The sequence below is a fragment of the Archocentrus centrarchus genome, chromosome 24 (genome assembly GCF_007364275.1).
Source record: "Archocentrus centrarchus isolate MPI-CPG fArcCen1 chromosome 24, fArcCen1, whole genome shotgun sequence".
NCBI classification, from domain to species: Eukaryota; Metazoa; Chordata; class Actinopteri; order Cichliformes; family Cichlidae; genus Archocentrus; species Archocentrus centrarchus.
In genome coordinates this window covers 34,888,804-34,912,585 of record NC_044369.1, presented here as the reverse complement: position 1 = coordinate 34,912,585, position 23,782 = coordinate 34,888,804, and the positions used below count along the sequence as shown (strand labels likewise).

Sequence of the window (23,782 nt, the reverse complement as noted above, 5' to 3'; positions counted from 1 at the left end):
CTTTACTGCCGGATGATTTTGCAGGAAGCTGCAGAGCCCAGTGAAGTGGACCTGTTCTACCTCTCCTCACTTCCTCACATGTCTCCTGCTCCAGTGCTTGAGCATGACCTCAGTCCCACTTTCACCATCGGCTCACCAGGAGTTTCCTTATATGGTCATCTGCAGGGTTATAATAGTTATTTTTGGTTTAATGCTAAGTTTTAGTTTTCCTTCGTTTCAGTATTAGTTTTAGTATTTTTACACTTTGTCAGGTGCAAAAGTGACTATTGTGTAATAAAAAAAAGATACCATTAAAAGAAATATATTCAACAACCAACTGTTCACAAGACAGCAGCACTACGTGTTAAATGTGGTCCATCCTGATAGTTTCAGCAGCTCCCTCCAGGGATTTGCTGACATTTGTGAGTCCTTATATTGATACTTTGATTATTAGTCCTGATTGTTATTCTCACTGATAAAGTAGCCGGAAACGCACAAGGACTGAACAGGTTAAACGCAGCGAGGACTCGACGAGGAGTCGCGTTTCTCCAGAGGTCCACGCCAGGTTACCTTGTAGGGTCAGAGCGGTTTCTGAGCTGGACGTTGATGTTGGTGTTTTCTTCCTGTTCCGCACATTTTTCATTACCCACAACAACACACTCGCTTCTGTCTGTGCTGTCGTGCTCAAAGGAACTCCATATGTGGGTCTCTGCTGCTGCTTTCTCTGCAGACCGCTGCCATTACTTTGAGGGCCAGCGTGGTGAGCATGCACACACACACACACACACACACACACACACACACCTGCACACAGCTGCCTGATGGCACTCCCAGCTTAAACTCTGAGAGTGTAAAAAATTATTTCATATCAAGCCACCAGGCTTTGAAATAAAATGATAAACAAGAAAATGAAGGCCAGTTTAGCTATAATTTCAGTCAGTTTTAGTTAGCTTTGTAAACTCACAATTCAGTTTTAGTTAGTTATCGTTTTTTCCTTTTAATTATAATTTTTATTTATTTCAGTTAACGACAATGTTTTTCAACTTCGGTTTTCATTATTTTGTTTGTTCTCGTTAACTATAATAACCCTGGTCATCTGCTCCAGACAGCGTGCCCCACCTTTCACAATAAAATACCTGTGTGTATTAGGATGATGAAGTGACATGAGACATGAGGAAACACTGCTCACAGAGCTGCTAACGTGATGAAGTTAGGCCTTGAGTCCCATCTGATTCATTTTGTTGTTGATCCATTTGACTTTGAGCTTCGAGAAGAATGGAGGGCTGTGAGTGGTGACATCACAGTGGCGGTTCTCCTCCACGCTGCGCCTGATGGAGCGAGCGTTTGCAGCTGAGAGGCCGATTTTCAGAGACAGCAGAGCCGACACATGAGCATTGCTGAGGAAAGACACACAGAAACATCACAGTGAGCTGTTAGAGGCTATATTAGGATTAGAGGAGTCACGATTAATGAACATAATGAACACGATATGGAAAAGTATAACGAACAAGATAACAAAAACAACAACGAACACGAGAACAAAAATGATAACGAACACGATAATGAACACGAGAACAAACACGATATGTACAATAACGAACGCGATAGCGAACACGATAACGAACACTAGAGTGAACACAAGAATGAAGACAGTAATGAACACAAGAGCTAACAGGATAACGAACACAATGTTGAACATGATAACAAACAGGATAACAAATATGATAACAAACATGATAACGAACTCAGTAAGGAACACTAACAGTCGAGATAGGGAACATTTCACTCCCACGGGGTCACAGTGAAATAGAGGAACATTCAGATCACTGAGCCGCTGACCTGCTCTGATCAAATCAGTCATGACTTCAGATGTTCACACTTCAGCACACACCCGCATAGCTGAACAAAGGCCACAATGCATCACAGAAGGAGGTATAAGGTACCACCTTCTGTCAAATGCATGTCAAGATCTTATCAGTAATAGATAAAGATCTATAGCATAGATAAGATAAGCAATTTTCATATAGATGACGTCATATTTTTAATTGAATGTAGATTATAAAAATTGATAATATTATGTAAGGGGTATATGGAAATGAATGTCAGGGTTGGTGCTTATGTGTCACTATAGGGGAGGTGGGTGAAAGTATACATAAATATATATATATATTTATATATATATATATATTTATATATTTATTTTAATTGGGTATTTTCTTTTTATTTTGTAAACATAAATAAATAAAAAGGCACAGGACTTGTCATTTCAATTGTGTGAGACATTACAGCATGTATAGTTTGTTTTTTTTTCTTTTCATTTTTCATTCAGCTATGACTGAAACATTTTGCTGTGGACCACATTGGAAATCTTTACTTAATTTTATTTGTATATGTTTAATTCCGTCTAAAAAAATTAATGAAATCAAGATTCGTTTTACCCGATTTTCGCAAAGAAGACAGCACCAGGACACCGTTAGTGAGCCTACTGAGACCTCTGTGTGCCACCACGAAAGTGATCATAAAATAAGTCAGACAGAAAGGTCGGCAAGCCTGAACTTTCGCCCCCTCCTCCCTTCCTCTCTGCCCCCGCCTCTCTCTCTCCTGCTCCTCCTCCTGCTCCTCCCCCTGCTCCTCCTCCTCCTCAGTCAGGGTTTTGTGTTTAATTCTTCTGAGGAAAAAGAAAAATTAAAAAATGAAATTGTAAATTAAAAAATATAATTAAAAATAAAAGCAAATAAAATAAATAAAAAGAAGAAAAGAAAATGAAAATATATAAGAAAAAAAAAAATAAAAGTAAATGACAAAAACTAAAAGTAAATGAAAAACAAAAAAAATGAAAGCAAATAAAATTGAAAATTAAAAAATAAAATTTGAAAATAAAAAAATAAAATTGAAAATTAAAAAATAAATTGAAAATTAAAAAATGAAATTGTAAATTAAAAATAAAATGTAAAAACTAAAATGTAAAAAATACAATTGAAAAAATAAAAGTAAATGAAAAAAATGAAAGCAAATGAAATTGTAAATTAAAAAAAATAAAATTGTAAATTTAAAAATAAAATTGTAAATTAAAAATAAAATTTAAAAGTAAACTAAAAATTAAATTTTAAAAAGTAAAATAAAAGTAAATTAGTGAAATCATCTGTTTTTTTTTTTAAAAAGTTTCTGTTTTCTAGTTCCACTGACCTGTAACAGAAAATAGACACTAAAAACCTCCCCTCCCTCCTCCCTCCTCCCCCCTATGTTGAGCCTCTTTGAGATCTTATCCACCTCTCTGTATTACAGTGTATTACGGTATTGAAAAAAGAAAACCAATAATTTAGACTTCAGTGGGGGCCACACCTATGCCCCCTATTCAGGGCCTCTCTTTTCACGGTAACACCTCTGTTTGCTTTAGGTAAGATACAGAAAAATAACGGTCACCGAACCTCTTTAGCTTGCTGGACACATCTGTTTTTGTAAGATAAGAACCCCACACCCCTTTTCCATAAAATTGAAAATTAAAAAATAAAATTGAAAATTAAAAAATTAAATAGAAAATTAAAAAATTAAATAGAAAATTAAAAAATAAAATTTTAAATTTAAAAATAAAATTACAAAGTAAATAAAACTAAACTAAAAATTAAATTTTTAAAAAGTAAAATAAAAGTAAATTAGTGAAATCATCTGTTTTTTAAAAAAGTTTTCTGTTTTTCTAGTTCCACTAAAAAACCTCCCCCTCCCTCCTCCCTCCTCCCTCCTATGTTGAGCTGCTTTGAGATGTTATCCACCTCTCTGTATTACAGTGTATTACGGTATTGAAAAAAGAAAACCAATAATTTAGACTTCAGTGGGGCCCCACCTATGCCCCCCTATTCAGGGCCTCTCTTTTGACAGTAACACCTCTGTTTGCTTTAGGTAAGATACAGAAAAATAACGGTCACCGAACCTCTTTAGCTTGTTGTACGCATCTGTTTTTGTAAGATAAGTACCCCACCCCCACCCCACCCCTCTTCCAATCAATCAGTTTCGTAAATGGTCCAGACTTTTACCGTGAGCACATCAGAGCCTGTCTCGTTTATGAAAAAAACAACTGAACCTACTAAATAGAATAGAATAGAATGCCTTTATTGTCATTATACAGGATGTACAATGAGATTGGAGGGCCACTCCTGTTCAGTGCCATACAACAGAAAATCAAACTCTCTAAAATAAAAATAAAAATATTATAACCTAGTATAATCAAGAAATATACAGAAAAGAAACAATGTATAAAATATACAAAAAATAGAATGTATAAAAAATATATACATACATTGGTGCATCTGTACATTGTAAGAAAAGTAAATAAGTGTATACATATAATAATAATGAAGATGATGAATATTGCACTTGGCGAATGAATATTGGATATTACACAATATAGGAATGTTAGATATTGTTCAGTATGAATAATCTAATATTGCACAGAGATGTGGGTGTTGCACAGTTACGGTGGGTGAGTGTGAGCGTTCAGGGTGGTGATTGCTCTGACGAAGAACCTGTTCTTGAGTCTGTTTGTTCTGGCAACCGTGTAAAACAAGTGATTGGCAACTTTAGTTAAGGTAAGTTACGTTTATTTCCCCTTTGTATGTATAGTTCCAGCCTCATAACTCAAAAAAAAAAAAAAAAAATATATATATATATATATATATATATATATATATATATATATAGGTTATTATAGATCACAGACCTGCCTTAGAAAGAAGAATGATAAAATCTGCCATTTGGGTGTAAAAGCTAACTGTCAAACACACAAACCTATAAAGAGCCTCAGTGTAAATATGTTGTTAGTTTGTTCCTCTAAATGTGACTCTTGGACGGTCGCTAGGATTTTTGTAAAGACATGGTTTATACAGGTATATCAAACTCTGTTTTTAGGTTGTAGGTCATTTAAAAAATACTTTCTAAATTTTTTTTTTTTTTTTTAACTTTTGTGTTAGATCACACGCTCATGGGCTCCATTTCAGATACAGATGTCAGTAAGCTTTTTTTTTTTTTTTTTTTTCACGGCATGTCTTGATGAATAAGAGGGTCATAGAACTTTTTTTTTTCTTCAGATGCTGGATTGATTGGGGAGGCGGATATTGGTATGTTTTGGGGTTTTTTGAGGGTTTTTTTTTTTTTTGGTATTTTTGTTTTTCAGACAAAAAAAACAAAATGCTTTAAAAATAAGAAACTTTTTAAACCATTTCAGACATATTTGAGTTAGACCTCTATCTTCACATTCAGAGACCTTTGTCCCCTCAGTAACAGGACTGGGCTCAGCTTCTAAGGGCAGCAAGCTAGTGGAAAGCCAAAGATAGAATCTCCGTGGTGCAACCTCAATAGGAAAACATCTCACAGTTGACAGAAGTGACAACCCTGCCCCAAATTTTGTCACATAAGTTATTAAAAATAGGTGAGTATGTTTACTATGTTTGTTTTATTAATTTAAAAAAATCTGTCTTTCAGGAGGTAAAGGTGTTATTGGAGCTCGCATACCAATACGCAGAAGGACGTGGAGAAATGAGAGGAGGTGCAGGGGCCTATACACTAGGGTTCTTTTGTAAAACATTTACACCTGTGTTAGAATTATTAACCTTAATAAAACATTTACAGTCATGTCAGAGTTATTGACCTTAATAAAATAAGTTTTTTGTTTTTTTTAAACTGGATTTTATTGAACAATAAAATGTCTAGTAATGATTATTTTAGAGATTTAAATGCAGCTTTAGCCTTGTTAGAGGGTGAAAATAGAGAGAACGCTAGTCAATCCAATCCTGAAATCATCTCTTTGACTCCTGTTATTGATGCTGTGAACTCTTTCAACTGGCTACAACTACTGGACCCCCAACTCTCCCCGTGTTGATAATACATGAGATAACCCTATTGAACCCCCTCAAAATCAGACACCCAGTCATGATACATTTGATGTTTTTGATGCTATCGATAATGTTCTAGCTCAATTACAGTCTAACCAACAACCTATACCGTCTGAATTAATAGCCTGTTAAAGCAGAGACCCCGTGAAAATCCCTGTCCTTACTGTAAGGACAGCAATTGCAGTGAGATCAGCAAATGCACTGGGCTTGACATGCATGGAGTTCTGCTCCTGATTTATACTGTGTGTAGTTAAGTTATAGTTTTATTAAAAAGGCCCATCAAGGCCAAACTGTTATAATCTCTTGTGGTTTTCTGTCCTACTCTCTTACCTCTGCTGATTTTACTAGTACAGTCTACTATATTGCAATGAAATGCAGTATATTCTTTCATTTGGGACAGATCACATATTTTTAAATGACTATGCATAGTATATTTACATATTTGGTATTGCTGGATTTAGAAAATAAGCACATTAATTCAACAAGCCTACTGTGTTATATGACAATACATGCGACATAATAAAACTTGGGACTGAAGACTCAATTTTGTCAATACTTTTCAGTTGGGGCACTTCATACATTAAGTGACTTAACACCCTGATTATGCAGGCCATATTTACATATGTATTGATGGATTCAGCACAACCTCATCTTTCCAACAAGCCATCATATATGTTTCTATGACAAACCCTGGCAAAGCAATTATAAAGTAAATAAAAAAACATTTTGCATAGATATATTTTTTCCATGTTTGCCTATTTTAGATATGTGTTCCAAGGTCTCTATCTACCATACTTTAAGATATTTCCATCCAGTTTTTTCTAGTGGGTAAAGCAAAGTCCTGACTACATACATGTCTATTCTGAAAGCTCTCAGGCCTTATGTTATTAATCTACATCGGTTTTGGGGGTTAACCCCATACGGACAGGCTGTACTTGAGTTCTTTTTTAGTTTTGGGTATATAACAATATCTATCAATTTAACCATCTTGGCAGTAAAATATTTTTGGCCAAGAATCCATTTCGTATAGGGAAGACATCAGAGATGAGGAAAAACATGGTTGGGTTTAGTTCTACCTCCAGTAGGTGTATGTCAAAATTTGGGGGGGGGCATTGTCACTAGCCTAGTGGATACGACGCCACATTGAGTGGGTGGGCCCCGTTTCGGTGATACGTCAGTGTATATGTCTATGGATTTACTGAGCTAGCGGAAATCCTGCTGACTGAAGGATGGAAGTTTGTTCATTCAGTCTGTTTACATGTTTTGTTCTCTTACACAGGAGGAAGCACTTTGGTGAAGTCTACTTCACTGCAGACTGTCTTTTTAAAGAATAAGTCAGCCTTTAGCTGTTTTTGCTCTGTATCTTTTCTGTTTACATTTTAATAGCACAGCTGTTAGTCTTTTCTTATGAAGGAAAAAAGCATTAATTTATTTGAGGAGCATTATTATTTAAATATGCCAGTGGTTTATTTTTCAGCAATCCCTCATGCACATCTACAGCTGAATGTTAATAAAAGTGTGACATTTGGGACATGTAGCTTTGACTCAGAAGTACCTTTTGGTTTATACCTTTGGGAAGAAAAAAATATCAAGATATATTTCTTATATCGCCATTCAGATAAAAAAATTTTGAGATATTATTTTGGTCCATATTCCCCAGCCCTAGTAGTTCTAAACATATTTAGGGTGTTTTTTCTTTACTTTTTGTCTCTTTTTCTTTACTTTTTGTCAGCTGGTTTACCAAAAGAAGCCATCTCATGCCATGATATGAGCTGTAAGAATCCTCAACATAGCGCTGAGTTATGCACTATGTATGAGAATGCTGTGACGCCCCTTCTTACCTCAAGTAAGCCTCTGTATAAAACTAGCTCACATGGTATCAAGCCAGGCTGGAATGACTATGTAGGAAAGCTTCATGGAGGGTCCAGAAGGGCTCTTAAAGCATGGGTTGATTTGGGTAAACATAGACATGCCCCTTTGTTTGAGTATTAAAAAACAGGCAAATGCAAGTTTTAAATATGCTTTAAGATTTATAAAGAGAAACAAAAACACTATGAGGTCTGACTCTTGCAAGAAAGTTAAAAAATAATGTCTAGGACTAGAAATTAAGAAAATAAATAATTGCAAAACATCACTTCCAACTACTATTGATGGTGTCAGAGATGTAAAAGAAATTACTCAGTTACGGCAGGAACACTACACTGAGCTGTTTAATTGTGTCAAAAGTAATGCTTATGTGGTGGGTGACATACATAGTAATGAGAATGTGATTGTCTCCCCTCAAGAAATACATAATGCAATCATGACACTGAAAGACAATAAGGCATGTGGTATGGATAACATTTGTACTGAGCATCTGAAAAATGCAAGTAGAAAACTCTGTCCACTACTTTCTATGTGTTTCACTGGCCTTTTAGTCTCCAAAGATGATATTCCTTTCCCCCGACAGCCTTGATTGCAACTACATGCAAATAATCAATTATGCAAATTAGGTGATGGCATCATATAGCAACTTCTAGGGGATGCTGCTTGGGCTGCTGCACCTACAGCAGCATCCCCGACATCACCGACATCCCCGACATCCCCCGACATCCCCCGACACCCTAAATATGTTTAGAACTACTAGGGCTGGGGAATATGGACCAAAATAATATCTCAAAATTTTTTTATCTGAATGGCGATATAAGAAATATATCTTGATATTTTTTCTTCCCAAAGGTATAAACCAAAAGGTACTTCTGAGTCAAAGCTACATGTCCCAAATGTCACACTTTTATTAACATTCAGCTGTAGATGTGCATGAGGGATTGCTGAAAAATAAACCACTGGCATATTTAAATAATAATGCTCCTCAAATAAATTAATGCTTTTTTCCTTCATAAGAAAAGACTAACAGCTGTGCTATTAAAATGTAAACAGAAAAGATACAGAGCAAAAACAGCTAAAGGCTGACTTATTCTTTAAAAAGACAGTCTGCAGTGAAGTAGACTTCACCAAAGTGCTTCCTCCTGTGTAAGATAACAAAACATGTAAACAGACTGAATGAACAAACTTCCATCCTTCAGTCAGCAGGATTTCCGCTAGCTCAGTAAATCCATAGACATATACACTGACGTATCACAGAAACGGGGCCCACCCACTCAATGTGGCGTCGTATCCACTAGGCTAGTGACAATGCCCCCCCAAATTTTGACATACACCTACTGGAGGTAGAACTAAACCCAACCATGTTTTTCCTCATCTCTGATGTCTTCCCTATACGAAATGGATTCTTGGCCAAAAATATTTTACTGCCAAGATGGTTAAATTGATAGATATTGTTATATACCCAAAACTAAAAAAGAACTCAAGTACAGCCTGTCCGTATGGGGTTAACCCCCAAAACCGATGTAGATTAATAACATAAGGCCTGAGAGCTTTCAGAATAGACATGTATGTAGTCAGGACTTTGCTTTACCCACTAGAAAAAACTGGATGGAAATATCTTAAAGTATGGTAGATAGAGACCTTGGAACACATACCTAAAATAGGCAAACATGGAAAAAATATATCTATGCAGAATGTTTTTATTTACTTTGTAATTGCTTTGCCAGGGTTTGTCATAGAAACATATATGATGGCTTGTTGGAAAGATGAGGTTGTGCTGAATCCATCAATACATATGTAAATATGGCCTGCATAATCAGGGTGTTAGGTCACTTAATGTATGAAGTGCCCCAACTGAAAAGTATTGACAAAATTGAGTCTTCAGTCCCAAGTTTTATTATGTCGCATGTATTGTCATATAACACAGTAGGCTTGTTGAATTAATGTGCTTATTTTCTAAATCCAGCAATACCAAATATGTAAATATACTATGCATAGTCATTTAAAAATATGTGATCTGTCCCAAATGAAAGAATATACTGCATTTCATTGCAATATAGTAGACTGTACTAGTAAAATCAGCAGAGGTAAGAGAGTAGGACAGAAAACCACAAGAGATTATAACAGTTTGGCCTTGATGGGCCTTTTTAATAAAACTATAACTTAACTACACACAGTATAAATCAGGAGCAGAACTCCATGCATGTCAAGCCCAGTGCATTTGCTGATCTCACTGCAATTGCCGTCCTTACAGTAAGGACAGGGATTTTCACGGGGTCTCTGCTTTAACAGGCTATTAATTCAGACGGTATAGGTTGTTGGTTAGACTGTAATTGAGCTAGAACATTATCGATAGCATCAAAAACATCAAATGTATCATGACTGGGTGTCTGATTTTGAGGGGGTTCAATAGGGTTATCTCATGTATTATCAACACGGGGAGAGTTGGGGGTCCAGTAGTTGTAGCCAGTTGAAAGAGTTCACAGCATCAATAACAGGAGTCAAAGAGATGATTTCAGGATTGGATTGACTAGCGTTCTCTCTATTTTCACCCTCTAACAAGGCTAAAGCTGCATTTAAATCTCTAAAATAATCATTACTAGACATTTTATTGTTCAATAAAATCCAGTTTAAAAAAAACAAAAAACTTATTTTATTAAGGTCAATAACTCTGACATAATTGTAAATGTTTTATTAAGGTTAATAATTCTAACACAGGTGTAAATGTTTTACAAAAGAACCCTAGTGTATAGGCCCCTGCACCTCCTCTCATTTCTCCACGTCCTTCTGCGTATTGGTATGCGAGCTCCAATAACACCTTTACCTCCTGAAAGACAGATTTTTTTAAATTAATAAAACAAACATAGTAAACATACTCACCTATTTTAATAACTTATGTGACAAAATTTGGGGCAGGGTTGTCACTTCTGTCAACTGTGAGATGTTTTCCTATTGAGGTTGCACCACGGAGATTCTATCTTTGGCTTTCCACTAGCTTGCTGCCCTTAGAAGCTGAGCCCAGTCCTGTTACTGAGGAGACAAAGGTCTCTGAATGTGAAGATAGAGGTCTAACTCAAATATGTCTGAAATGGTTTAAAAAGTTTCTTATTTTTAAAGCATTTTGTTTTTTTTGTCTGAAAAACAAAAATACCAAAAAAAAAAAAAACCCTCAAAAAACCCCAAAACATACCAATATCCGCCTCCCCAATCAATCCAGCATCTGAAGAAAAAAAAAAGTTCTATGACCCTCTTATTCATCAAGACATGCCGTGAAAAAAAAAAAAAAAAAAAAGCTTACTGACATCTGTATCTTTAATGGAGCCCATGAGCGTGTGATCTAACACAAAAGTTAAAAAAAAAAATAAAAAAATTTAGAAAGTATTTTTTAAATGACCTACAACCTAAAAACAGAGTTTGATATACCTGTATAAACCATGTCTTTACAAAAATCCTAGCGACCGTCCAAGAGTCACATTTAGAGGAACAAACTAACAACATATTTACACTGAGGCTCTTTATAGGTTTGTGTGTTTGACAGTTAGCTTTTACACCCAAATGGCAGATTTTATCATTCTTCTTTCTAAGGCAGGTCTGTGATCTATAATAACCTATATATATATATATATATATATATATATATATATATATATATATATATATATTTTTTTTTTTTTTTTTTTGAGTTATGAGGCTGGAACTATACATACAAAGGGGAAATAAACGTAACTTACCTTAACTAAAGTTGCCAATCACTTGTTTTACACGGTTGCCAGAACAAACAGACTCAAGAACAGGTTCTTCGTCAGAGCAATCACCACCCTGAACGCTCACACTCACCCACCGTAACTGTGCAACACCCACATCTCTGTGCAATATTAGATTATTCATACTGAACAATATCTAACATTCCTATATTGTGTAATATCCAGTATTCATTCACTAGTGCAATATTCATTCGCCAAGTGCAATATTCATCATCTTCATTATTATTATATGTATACACTTATTTACTTTTCTTACAATGTACAGATGCACCAATGTATGTATATATTTTTTATACATTCTATTTTTTGTATATTTTATACATTGTTTCTTTTCTGTATATTTCTTGATTATACTAGGTTATAATATTTTTATTTTTATTTTAGAGAGTTTGATTTTCTGTTGTATGGCACTGAACAGGAGTGGCCCTCCAATCTCATTGTACATCCTGTATAATGACAATAAAGGCATTCTATTCTATTCTATTTAGTAGGTTCAGTTGTTTTTTTCATAAACGAGACAGGCTCTGATGTGCTCACGGTAAAAGTCTGGACCATTTACGAAACTGATTGATTGGAAGAGGGGTGGGGTGGGGGTGGGGTACTTATCTTACAAAAACAGATGCGTACAACAAGCTAAAGAGGTTCGGTGACCGTTATTTTTCTGTATCTTACCTAAAGCAAACAGAGGTGTTACTGTCAAAAGAGAGGCCCTGAATAGGGGGGCATAGGTGGGGCCCCACTGAAGTCTAAATTATTGGTTTTCTTTTTTCAATACCGTAATACACTGTAATACAGAGAGGTGGATAACATCTCAAACCGGCTCAACATAGGAGGGAGGAGGGAGGAGGGAGGGGGAGGTTTTTTAGTGGAACTAGAAAAACAGAAAACTTTTTTAAAAAACAGATGATTTCACTAATTTACTTTTATTTTACTTTTTAAAAATTTAATTTTTAGTTTAGTTTTATTTACTTTGTAATTTTATTTTTAAATTTAAAATTTTATTTTTTAATTTTCTATTTAATTTTTTAATTTTCTATTTAATTTTTTAATTTTCAATTTTATTTTTTAATTTTCAATTTTATGGAAAAGGGGTGTGGGGTTCTTATCTTACAAAAACAGATGTGTCCAGCAAGCTAAAGAGGTTCGGTGACCGTTATTTTTCTGTATCTTACCTAAAGCAAACAGAGGTGTTACCGTGAAAAGAGAGGCCCTGAATAGGGGGCATAGGTGTGGCCCCCACTGAAGTCTAAATTATTGGTTTTCTTTTTTCAATACCGTAATACACTGTAATACAGAGAGGTGGATAAGATCTCAAAGAGGCTCAACATAGGGGGGAGGAGGGAGGAGGGAGGGGAGGTTTTTAGTGTCTATTTTCTGTTACAGGTCAGTGGAACTAGAAAACAGAAACTTTTTTAAAAAAAAACAGATGATTTCACTAATTTACTTTTATTTTACTTTTTAAAAATTTAATTTTTAGTTTACTTTTTAAATTTTATTTTTTAATTTACAATTTTATTTTTAAATTTACAATTTTATTTTTTTTAATTTACAATTTCATTTGCTTTCATTTTTTTCATTTACTTTTATTTTTTCAATTGTATTTTTTACATTTTAGTTTTTACATTTTATTTTTAATTTACAATTTCATTTTTTAATTTTCAATTTTATTTTTTAATTTTCAATTTTATTTTTTTATTTTCAAATTTTATTTTTTAATTTTCAATTTTATTTGCTTTCATTTTTTTTGTTTTTCATTTACTTTTTAGTTTTTGTCATTTACTTTTATTTTTTTTTTGCTTATATATTTTCATTTGCTTTTCTTCTTTTTATTTATTTTATTTGCTTTTATTTTCAATTATATTTTTTAATTTACAATTTCATTTTTTAATTTTTCTTTTTCCTCAGAAGAATTAAACACAAAACCCTAACTGAGGAGGAGGAGGAGCAGGAGGAGGAGCAGGGGGAGGAGCAGGAGGAGGAGCAGGACAGAGAGAGGCGGGGGCAGAGAGGAAGGGAGGAGGGGGCGAAAGTTCAGGCTTGCCGACCTTTCTGTCTGACTTATTTTATGATCACTTTCGTGGTGGCACACAGAGGTCTCAGTAGGCTCACTAACGGTGTCCTGGTGCTGTCTTCTTTGCGAAAATCGGGTAAAACGAATCTTGATTTCATTAATTTTTTTAGACGGAATTAAACATATACAAATAAAATTAAGTAAAGATTTCCAATGTGGTCCACAGCAAAATGTTTCAGTCATAGCTGAATGAAAAATGAAAAGAAAAAAACAAACTATACATGCTGTAATGTCTCACACAAATGAAATGACAAGTCCTGTGCCTTTTTATTTATTTATGTTTACAAAATAAAAAGAAAATACCCAATTAAAATAAATATATAAATATATATATATATAAATATATATATATATTTATGTATACTTTCACCCACCTCCCCTATAGTGACACATAAGCACCAACCCTGACATTCATTTCCATATACCCCTTACATAATATTATCAATTTTTATAATCTACATTCAATTAAAAATATGATGTCATCTATATGAAAATTGCTTATCTTATCTATGCTATAGATCTTTATCTATTACTGATAAGATCTTGACATGCATTTGACAGAAGGTGGTACCTTATACCTCCTCACAGACCCACTGCTTTAGGACCGCCATGTTGGTTTGTGTTTCAGGAAGTGACCATATTTAAACAAGAGGATGGAACAGAGTGATGCTGAAAAGCTCATTCATGCATTTATTACTTCTAGGCTGGATTATTGTAATTCATTATTATCAGGCTGTCCTAAAAGCTCCCTGAAAAGCCTTCAGCTGATCCAAAATGCTGCAGCTAGAGTACTGACAGGGACTAGAAAGAGAGAGCAGATTTCTCCCATATTGGCTTCTCTTCATTGGCTCCCTGTTAAATCTAGAATAGAATTTAAAATTCTTCTCCTCACCTACAAGGTCTTGAATAATCAGGCCCCATCTTATCTCAAAGACCTCATAGTCCCATATCACCCCAACAGAGCACTTCGCTCTCAGACTGCTGGCTTACTTGTGGTTCCTAGGATACTTAAGAATAGAATGGGAGGCAGAGCCTTCAGCTTTCAGGCCCCTCTTCTGTGGAACCAGCTTCCAGCTTGGATTCAGGAGACAGACACCCTCTCTATTTTTAAGATTAGGCTTAAAACTTTCCTTTATGATCAAGCTTATAGTTAGGGCTGGATCAGGTGACCCTGAAACATCCCTTAGTTATGCTGCTATAGGCCTAGTCTGCTGGGGGGTTCACATAATGCACTGTTTCTCATTCACCTTATTTACTATTGTAGGGTCTTAACCCACAATACAAAGCGCCTTGAGGCGACAGTTTGTTGTGATTTGGCGCTATATAAATAAAATTGAATTGAATTGAATTGAATTGAACACTAAGTTACCAGCTAGTGCTGGCTAGCTTGGTTAACACAGACTGTATGGGAGTTTCACACAGACCCCTGCTAATCAGTAGCATACAAATAAAATCCAAAATTTCACTCAGCAAACTGGAGCTCTGCCTTCTTGGATGGTCTGTTAGTCCAGTGAAGCACAGCATCCATATTACTGGTCACATAACTGCATTAAAAATGCTCCAAATGGCTCCAACAGCACAAACACGGTCCAGAGGTCCAGTTCAGGGACTCCAGTTAGCTGAGGTGAAGCCTAGCAGACAGCTAGCAGCTACAGCCGCCTGTGTCATCATCAACCTGCCAATCAGAGGCCACACCACTAATAATACAAACTTTAAGCCTCATGAATTATTCACAGTTATCACAGTGTACAGAATGTACTCTTTTTCAGGACCCCTCCCCAAAAGTGTACAAAGAAAATGTTGATCTTTTTTCATGACATTTAATTTCACCTGGTTCGTTGGTATTTTAATGTTATAAGAAGTATTAAAAACACATCCTGATGTTGAAAAATTCTGGAAAGATTGGTATCAAATATACTCTTTCCTGTCTAATAAAACATTTTATTGTTGCACTAATAATCAGATATACCTTTATATTAGAATTTATAGGGTGCAATAAACTGATTTGAATTTTAATGTAAATGTGTACTGCTCTGCATGTACGCAAAATGTACACGCTGCCACACTGTACACAGTGTCAGTGGAGCAATTTGTCATCTGAATAGCTGGTCTTGTGCCAAAAACTGATTTCTGCTGGTTATTGCTGGTATTTATATTATTGTAAATGAACTGTTGACCTATAATCTGTCAAGCATATCTCAAACATCATCTCTTATGAATGATATCAAGTCATTTTGAGTCAGAAAGAACATTCCTATCACGCTGCAATCAGTTTTTGGCAACACCTGCCAACTTAGCAACTTAGTCGCTAGATTTAACAAATTTTCAGACCCCCATAGCAATTTTTTTTTCCTCCAAAAAGCAACTAGTGACAAATTTAGCAACTTTTTCCAGTGATGTTTTAGAGAGAGGCCGGTGATGTACCGGGCCAGCATAGATGAAAACACGCCAAGAACATATAGAATTAATGTACATACCTTCTGAATAAAATCCATCATCGGTATCTGCGGTTTACTGCATACGGTTTCCATTTTTGGAACAATGCTTCCACTTCCTTGTTGAATTTATCTCCGGCGGCTTTGGCTGCTTTCCACACCAGCTGCGCCGCACTCATAGCTTGTTGCTGTCTAATATCATCAATAGAGTCATTTTGTGAATTGATGATGGACTATTTTAGAGCATTCAATGAGACCTTTGCACTGATCCGCCAGACCGGTGGTCATATTGCTGCAGACCACACAGTAGTGGTATACGCGTGAACAAGAGTGGGTGACTTGGGCATTGGCGGTCAGGCAGCAATGTTCAAATTATATAGTTCTGACGGACATTTTCTAACTATTTGAGAAGCGTGCATTGGGTATTAACCCCCTCCCCTGGTGTACGATTTGTATGCTTCGGAAGATGTTGATAATTGTCAAGGATCCCTTAATCCAGTTTAAACAGGTGAGTTATATCAAACCAGTCAGTTAAACCTCCATGATCACCTGTCAGAGAACCATACTAATCTGTAAACTGTTCAGTCAATTGTTACACCAGCCCTCAGAAACTTCCTGTTTACCTTTCTATCAAAACAAAGGAGCTCAGGTGTCTGACACCTGGAGCAGCAACAGAGCAAGCAGTCAGGTACTCAGTATTTTTCACACACCTGTGATACCTGAACCCCACACCCACCATCTCCCAGGGCAACCAGGTGATTATCCCACAGAGGACCAAAGCCAGAGAGTCAGTTTGTGCACACTTAACAGGCTACAGGGAGGCAGCACAGGTGAGCACAGGTTCGACTGTCTGTCAGGTGTCAGGTATCAGTGGGCTGAAGGTGAACATAATAAACCTTCATTAATAGGTAACCACAGTTCAAAAACATGATCTGAGAGCAGACACTGAGCCTCACTGCTGACCTGTGACCTGGTGGTCACTCACAGTACTGCAGGTGCTCCAAACAGCATCGTGACCTTTGACCCAATCATCAATGATGACTGACAGGTTTTTACTCTCTGTTTTTCTTTTTTAATTACAACATACTGACCTCCAAAAAATTCAGAATTTGTAATTTTTCGCAACAGTGTGTAAAGGCCTTTGAGCGCCACAGCTGCAGTTCCTCTGGTGACCAGCAGAGGCGCCACAGTGAGTCAGTCCCCATAGACTCCCATGTTAATCTTTTCAGCAGAAATAAACATGTTTACAGCTGATACAGAAACTGCTTTGGTCTCTGTGGATTATCTCCCCCTTCATAACAGCTGTACCGGGGGAGGATGTTTCTATAACTCAGCTGTTTGCATTATTAGGGGCGTGGCCTTTCTGACTGACAGGTGGATGGTGACACAGGCGGCTGTAGCTGCTAGCTGTCTGCTAGGCTTCACCTCAGCTAACTGGAGTCCCTGAACTGGACCTCTGGACCATGTTTGTGCTGTTGGAGCCTTTTTAATGCAATTATCTGACCAATAATATGGCTGCTGTTGTTCACTGGACTAATAGACCATCGAAGAAGGCGGAGCTCCGGTTTCTAGTGAAGTTTCACAATGTGGAGTCCAGCGCACAGTGGGTGATGTCACAGTTTATTTACAGTCTGGTGTATTATTTTCTGATGACAGTGGAGGAGATAAAGTCCTCATACAGATGACTGTTTCTGATTCTTACTCAAAACTCTGAAATACTTAATAGAGACAGATGCACTCTTCATGAAAACTCATTCAGGCTTTTATTTCCAGTCAGATGGGCCCGTCAGCTCATCTGGAACCCGGGTCTACAGCAGTACTCAGGAAGCGGTTTTTACCTTTTGTACTGATGCTGGAACCACCTACAAACTCATAGGTGTTTAAAACCAAGGCGTTTGAGGCATTTTTAATGCAATTATCTGAAGTCTTTGCCTTAGAAATGAGTCGAGGATTTTCTGAATTGAATTTATACAGAAATTACTGCTGTTCTGCTCTGAATAAAACATCTGCAGCAGGTGAGGGGAGTCAGTGTGATGAATCAGGTAAAACTCAGCAGTTACGACACATAAACTCACAAATACAGAAAAGGTCCTGGCCACACATACACTCGGTGTGCAGAGCTGTGGGCATGAAGGGGGCCCAGGAGGGACCCCCACCACAGCACTGGAAGCAACCCAGTCACACAAAACAGGGAAACAGGGTCAGAAACCACATGATGGATCCTCTATCAATGATTCAAATCATTATTTCATTAAATGTGGTGCTGACTTAGGTTTTTGTGATCTCCATCTAAATGAAATGTGTGTTTGAATAAAGCTTAGGCTGCCTGCTGAGCATCAGTGAAAGAACACGACTCTGCTGTGAATGCTAAACAGGTTACATCACCAGCAGCCGTCCAATGAGGCGGCAGCAGTGACTCAGTGTTTCTGACTCATTTTTGCTGCTCACATGAACTTCAGTGAATTCAATGAACACTCTCTGTCACCACCATCACTAATAAGCAGTAAAACAATACAATACAACATTAACATGTTAATCATTATATTCTGATGAAGTCTGAACATCCTGCTATTAAAGCTACAACATGAGTAATCAGTGTTATTCATCATTTCACCCTTTAGTAACAGTAAGAATCTGCTCGTTTATGATGGTAGTTACAGCGCTGGCACATACCTGAGGTCGCTGAAATTCCGGGCCAGAGTGACGAGCTCCAGCTGAATGCTGGCAGGATCCTGCAGGCGGAGGACCTCGGCAAGTTTGCAGAGCATCTCACAGAGCCACGAGGCCTTGCTGCATCCCTAAGACACACAGTACACTCTCAGTACTCTCAGTATTGCAAGAAAATACTACATGTACTCTAACTGTGAGAGCACATACTTGCTCTCTCATCCTTTTGGATTGCAGCTCGGTCGACACACTCAAGAATCCAGAGGTTTCCTTTTGTTTTGGTTTTGTTTCTCTTTGTTACAGTGCTGTGTTCTCCTACTGTATCTGTGAGTCAACTCTACCCATAACTGAATTATTCTCACCCACTGATGTTCACAGGACTGGTTTCCAGAAAATGATGTGGGCATCATACTGTAGATAACTGGGAAGCTTTCTGGGTAAAACCTGCTCTGATTATGAGTGATAGCATCCATCCCACTTTGGATGGAGCAGCTGTCATTTCTACAAATTAACCCTCCTAAAACCTGACTACCCAGGGTTGAGACCAGGAAGCAGAGCTGCAGTCTTACTCTCTGCAGCTTCTCTCCTCCTGCCATCCCCATAGAGACGGTGCCTGCTCCCAGACCACAAAAAACAAATTATTACATTATTAATTATTAGGTCTCTCTCTTCCAAGACAATGTTAGTAGATGATTTAATAATTGATCAACATATTGATTTATTCTGCCGTACAGAAACCTGGTTACAGGACAGAGGGCTCGAGACAAAACAAAAGAAAACCCAAGTCCACAAACAAAACAGTCCAGGAAATCGCCCAGGCCACGGCACCAGAACAAAACCAAAAGCATAAGGAGGCAGAACAAAAGACGGTGGCACAAGGCCAGGAAAAGCAGTTTAGGTGCTCTAGCAGGGAAACCACATAAGAGGCGACACAGTTCAGGGGGCCTGCCAGGCCAAGTAACCAGAACCATGGGCTGAGGGTCACTGTGGAGGCAAAACAGTTCAGGGGTGCAGTGCCAGCGGTGGCAAAGAAGACACTCAGGAAGCGGGCCACGGGGCAAGCAGCGAGAACTCCCTAGTGGCCAACACTGGAAAGGCTTATGTGACCCTGTAGGAAATGGACATGGTAGTATGTTGACTACATTTAGTACACTTGAAAGGCTCAGGACACTCGAAAGGCACAGGACCCGTCGGCTGATCAAAGTTCCTTTGATCAGCCGACTCCGCGCTGATACGCTACAGCTGTTCACAACCAGCTGTTCACAGCTAGTGAGGGTGTCAAGTAACTGGCAGTTCAGCGGTGATCGCCTGGCGTTATAGGGTTAACACTGTAGACCAGGGATCCTCAAATCCAGGCCTCGAGGTCCGGTGTCCTGCAGGTTTTAGATGTGTCCCTGATCCAACACACCTGAATCAAATGGCTGAATTACCTCCTCAGTATGCAGTCAAGTTCTCCAGAGTCCTGCTAATGACTCCTCTATTTGACTCAGGTGTGTTGAAGCAGAGACACATCTAAAAGTTGCAGGACACCGGCCCTCGAGGCCTGGATTTGAGGATCCCTGCTTTAGAGCATGCAGCCAACATTACAAATGACTGGAGCTGCTCCTGAGGGTCCCCTGCCACTCCCTGAGGCTGAAGACCCGACTGGGGCCTGATTGCCCCCCCCCGAGGAACAGGAACAGGTGCTGGGATGGGACGGTCCCTGGCCGCCCCCATCTGAGGAACAAGGATGGGTGCCATGACAGGCTCAAAAAGGGTCTCAGTAAAAAAGAAAAAAAAAAAAAAACAATTTCTTGGCTAGCTAACAGGTACACAGCACTGGGTCTATGACTGGTTGCGTCATACTGTTATGTATGTGTGGCTGGCAGGGGTGGACCCAAATGCAGGACGCATGAGGTAGAACTAAAGTTTTAAGGCAGCTTTAATGCTGAATCTTTTTACAGTTTCCAGAATACAGAATAGAGAATCCATGCTGAGACATAAACCGGACAGAGCCAGGTTAACCAGAGACAGGTAAGGACAACTAAACTCCAGATAATTAGAACATAGAAAATAACACAAATATACAAAGATGACAAACAAACCATAACAACCAAAGAAACAGGGTGAAGAAAAACTCAAGTCAAAAAACTCGGTCAGACCCCAGGATCACGACAAACACATCTGCCATGGTCTTGTCACACAGTTTGTCATGTAGAGTGGGTCACTATTTACTGTAGCTGTGCATGAAAAACACGGGCTGATGTATCATCATGGAAAATGATCAGTACTGGCTCCAAAAATCAGTCGATTTGAATGTTACAAACTCCTATCAGCAGCTGTCTGCAAGAGTACTGTACAATATTTCACCAAGATGAAGTCAAATAGAAAATCTTTACCAATAACAGTACTGTAGTCCCCCCACTGACTACCACAGATGCTGCAGTACTATCACAGTATTACTGTAGTACTTCTTTAAAAACATCCTAGTAGATAATTGAAACAGCTCTGAAGCCGAGCACACACCTGTGTGTACACCTGTGTGTGAGTGTGTGTGTATACACCTGCGTGTGTGTGTGTGTACACCTGCGTGTGTGTACACCTGTGTGTTTATACACCTGTGTGTGTGTGTGTGTGTGTGTGTGTGTGTGTGTGTACACCTGCGTGTGTGAGTGTGTGTACACCTGCGTGTGTGTACACCTGTGTGTGTGTGTGTGTACACCTGTGTGTGTGTGTGTGTGTGTGTGTGTACACCTGTGTGTGTGTGTGTGTGTGTGTGTGTAGCCCTGTGTGTGTGTGTGTGTGTGTGTGTGTGTGTGTACACCTGCGTGTGAGTGTGTGTACACCTGCGTGTGTGTGTGTGTGTACACCTGCGTGTGTGTACACCTGTGTGTGTGTGTGTGTGTGTATGTGTACACCTGCGTGTGAGTGTGTGTACACCTGCGTGTGTGTACACCTGTGTGTGTGTGTGTGTGTGTGTGTACACCTGTGTGTGAGTGTGTGTACACCTGCGTGTGTGTGTGTGTGTGTACACCTGCGTGTGTGAGTGTGTGTACACCTGCGTGTGTGTACACCTGTGTGTGTGTGTGTGTACACCTGTGTGTGTGTGTGTGTGTGTGTGTGTGTGTGTGTGTGTGTGTGTGTGTGTGTACACTTGCGTGTGTGTACACCTGTGTGTGTGTGTGTGTGTGTGTGTACACCTGTGTGTGTGTGTGTGTGTACACCTGCGTGTGAGTGTGTGTACACCTGCGTGTGTGAGTGTGTGTACACCTGCGTGTGTGTACACCTGTGTGTGTGTGTGTGTGTGTACACCTGCGTGTGTGAGTGTGTGTACACCTGCGTGTGTGTACACCTGTGTGTGTGTGTGTACACCTGTGTGTGTGTGTGTGTGTGTGTGTACACTTGCGTGTGTGTACACCTGTGTGTGTGTGTGTGTGTGTGTGTGTGTGTGTGTGTGTACACCTGTGTGTGTGTGTGTGTGTACACCTGCGTGTGTGTACACCTGTGTGTGTGTGTGTGTGTGTGTATGTGTACACCTGCGTGTGTGTACACCTGTGTGTGTGTGTGTGTGTACACCTGCGTGTGTGAGTGTGTGTACACCTGCGTGTGTGTACACCTGTGTGTGTGAGTGTGTGTACACCTGCGTGTGTGAGTGTGTGTACACCTGCGTGTGTGTACACCTGTGTGTGTGTGTGTGTGTGTGTATGTGTACACCTGCGTGTGTGTACACCTGTGTGTGTGTGTGTGTGTGTGTGTGTGTGTGTGTGTGTGTACACCTGTGTGTGAGTGTGTGTACACCTGCGTGTGTGTGTGTGTGTTGCTGTCTCACCTCCTCTAAGAAGAAGCTGTTGATCTTTTTGGCGTCTTCGATCAGCTGCTGAGCTCCAGCAATTTGCTGCTCTTTGCTCTTCATCCTGGTCTTCATCATCCTCTTCCCATACCTCAGAGCCACCTCCTGATAAAGTTCACAAAGGAGGGACTGCAGACACACAGCAAAGTAAATTAAAAAGTAAAATTTTATTTCTATAGCACTTTTCAACGTAAACATCACAAAGTGCTTCACAACAAAGCAGTAGAGCGTAGCAGAAAAAGAAAAAGTGCTAACCAGGTGAGTAAAAAGGTGAGTTTTTAGCTGTTTTTTTAAAGAGACCATCGAATCTACGGCTGTCAGGCTCAGAGGGAGAGAACTGCTGCTGCAGAAGCTCGTTTAGTTTTCAGCCTCGTGTGATGCACAGCCAGTGCACTCTGATCACATGACCTCAGGGATCTGATGGGCATGTATGGATGTAAAGGTTTCACTGATGTAAGCTGGTGCTTGTCTATGAAGAACTCTAAATGTCAAAACCAGAATCTTAAACTGGACTCACTGGATTTTAATGGGAGCAAGTGCAGCTGGATCATCAATGGTTTGATATGAGAGTAATTAGAAGACTCAGTCAGAAGCTTTACAGCACTATTTTATACAACCTGCAGATGTTCCAGGGAGCTTTTGCTTAGACAAGTGAATAATGAGTTACAGTAATTCAGATGTGATGAATTAAATGCATGTATAACAATCTCCAGCTCACAGCGTGACACAATGGGTCTTACCTCAGTAATATTTCTTAAATTGCAAAAACAAGAGTGAATCAGGGATTTGGTATGTATTTCTAGAGTGAAAGCAGAGTCAAAGGTTACCCCGAGGTTCCTAATTTAGCAAATGTGCCAAGGGGACCAAGAATTTCCATCATCCTGGGCACAAATCTGTCAGGGACACAAACAAGGACTTCAAAATGTTTTTCTTCGTTCGTTATCAGCCATCCAACTTCTAATAGAATCTAAGCACCTATCTGTACCTTAGTAACATCTTAAGGCTTAAAAGAAACACACAGCTGAACATCAAGTCCTCAGAGGTCCTTAGGATATGCTGTAGAGGGAGCAGATATAACAGAAACAACAAGGGCCCCAAAACAGAACCTTGTGGCACAGCACAGGTAAGAGAAGCAGAAGTGGACCTGTACCCAGAAACAGCCACTGAAAAGCATCGATATGATGTGAACCACTCCAGAGCAGACCCAGATACACCCACCCAGTGTCTCAGCCTATCGAGCAAAATGTGATCGTCAACAGTATCGAAAGCAGAAGTAAGGTCCAGCA

The 23,782-nt window shown here is 38.6% G+C and overlaps 1 protein-coding gene and 1 long non-coding RNA gene across 4 annotated transcripts in view; one reads left to right on the top strand and one right to left on the bottom strand.

The window, feature by feature from the left end:
• Positions 1-441: 441 nt before the first annotated feature.
• LOC115774192 (tumor necrosis factor alpha-induced protein 2-like) overlaps positions 442-23,782 on the bottom strand; it is a 55,825-nt gene continuing 32,484 nt past the window's right edge. Inside the window, exons 11-13 of the mRNA XM_030721344.1 lie at positions 22,476-22,625; positions 18,674-18,798; positions 442-1,376 (exon numbers count right to left, since the gene is read on the bottom strand). Coding sequence (XP_030577204.1) covers positions 1,190-1,376; positions 18,674-18,798; positions 22,476-22,625 — 462 coding nt within the window. The 3' untranslated portion in view covers positions 442-1,189. The remainder of the gene's footprint in view (positions 1,377-18,673; positions 18,799-22,475; positions 22,626-23,782) is intronic.
• Positions 4,472-6,022, top strand: LOC115774206 (uncharacterized). 3 transcript variants are annotated; one of them, XR_004019170.1, is made up of 4 exons: positions 4,472-4,562; positions 4,944-4,978; positions 5,061-5,090; positions 5,455-6,022. It is a non-coding gene; the product is annotated as an uncharacterized LOC115774206 (long non-coding RNA). The 3 variants fall into 3 exon arrangements; XR_004019172.1 differs by having other exon boundaries at positions 4,474-4,562; positions 4,944-4,982; XR_004019171.1 differs by having other exon boundaries at positions 4,474-4,562; positions 4,944-4,982; positions 5,251-6,022.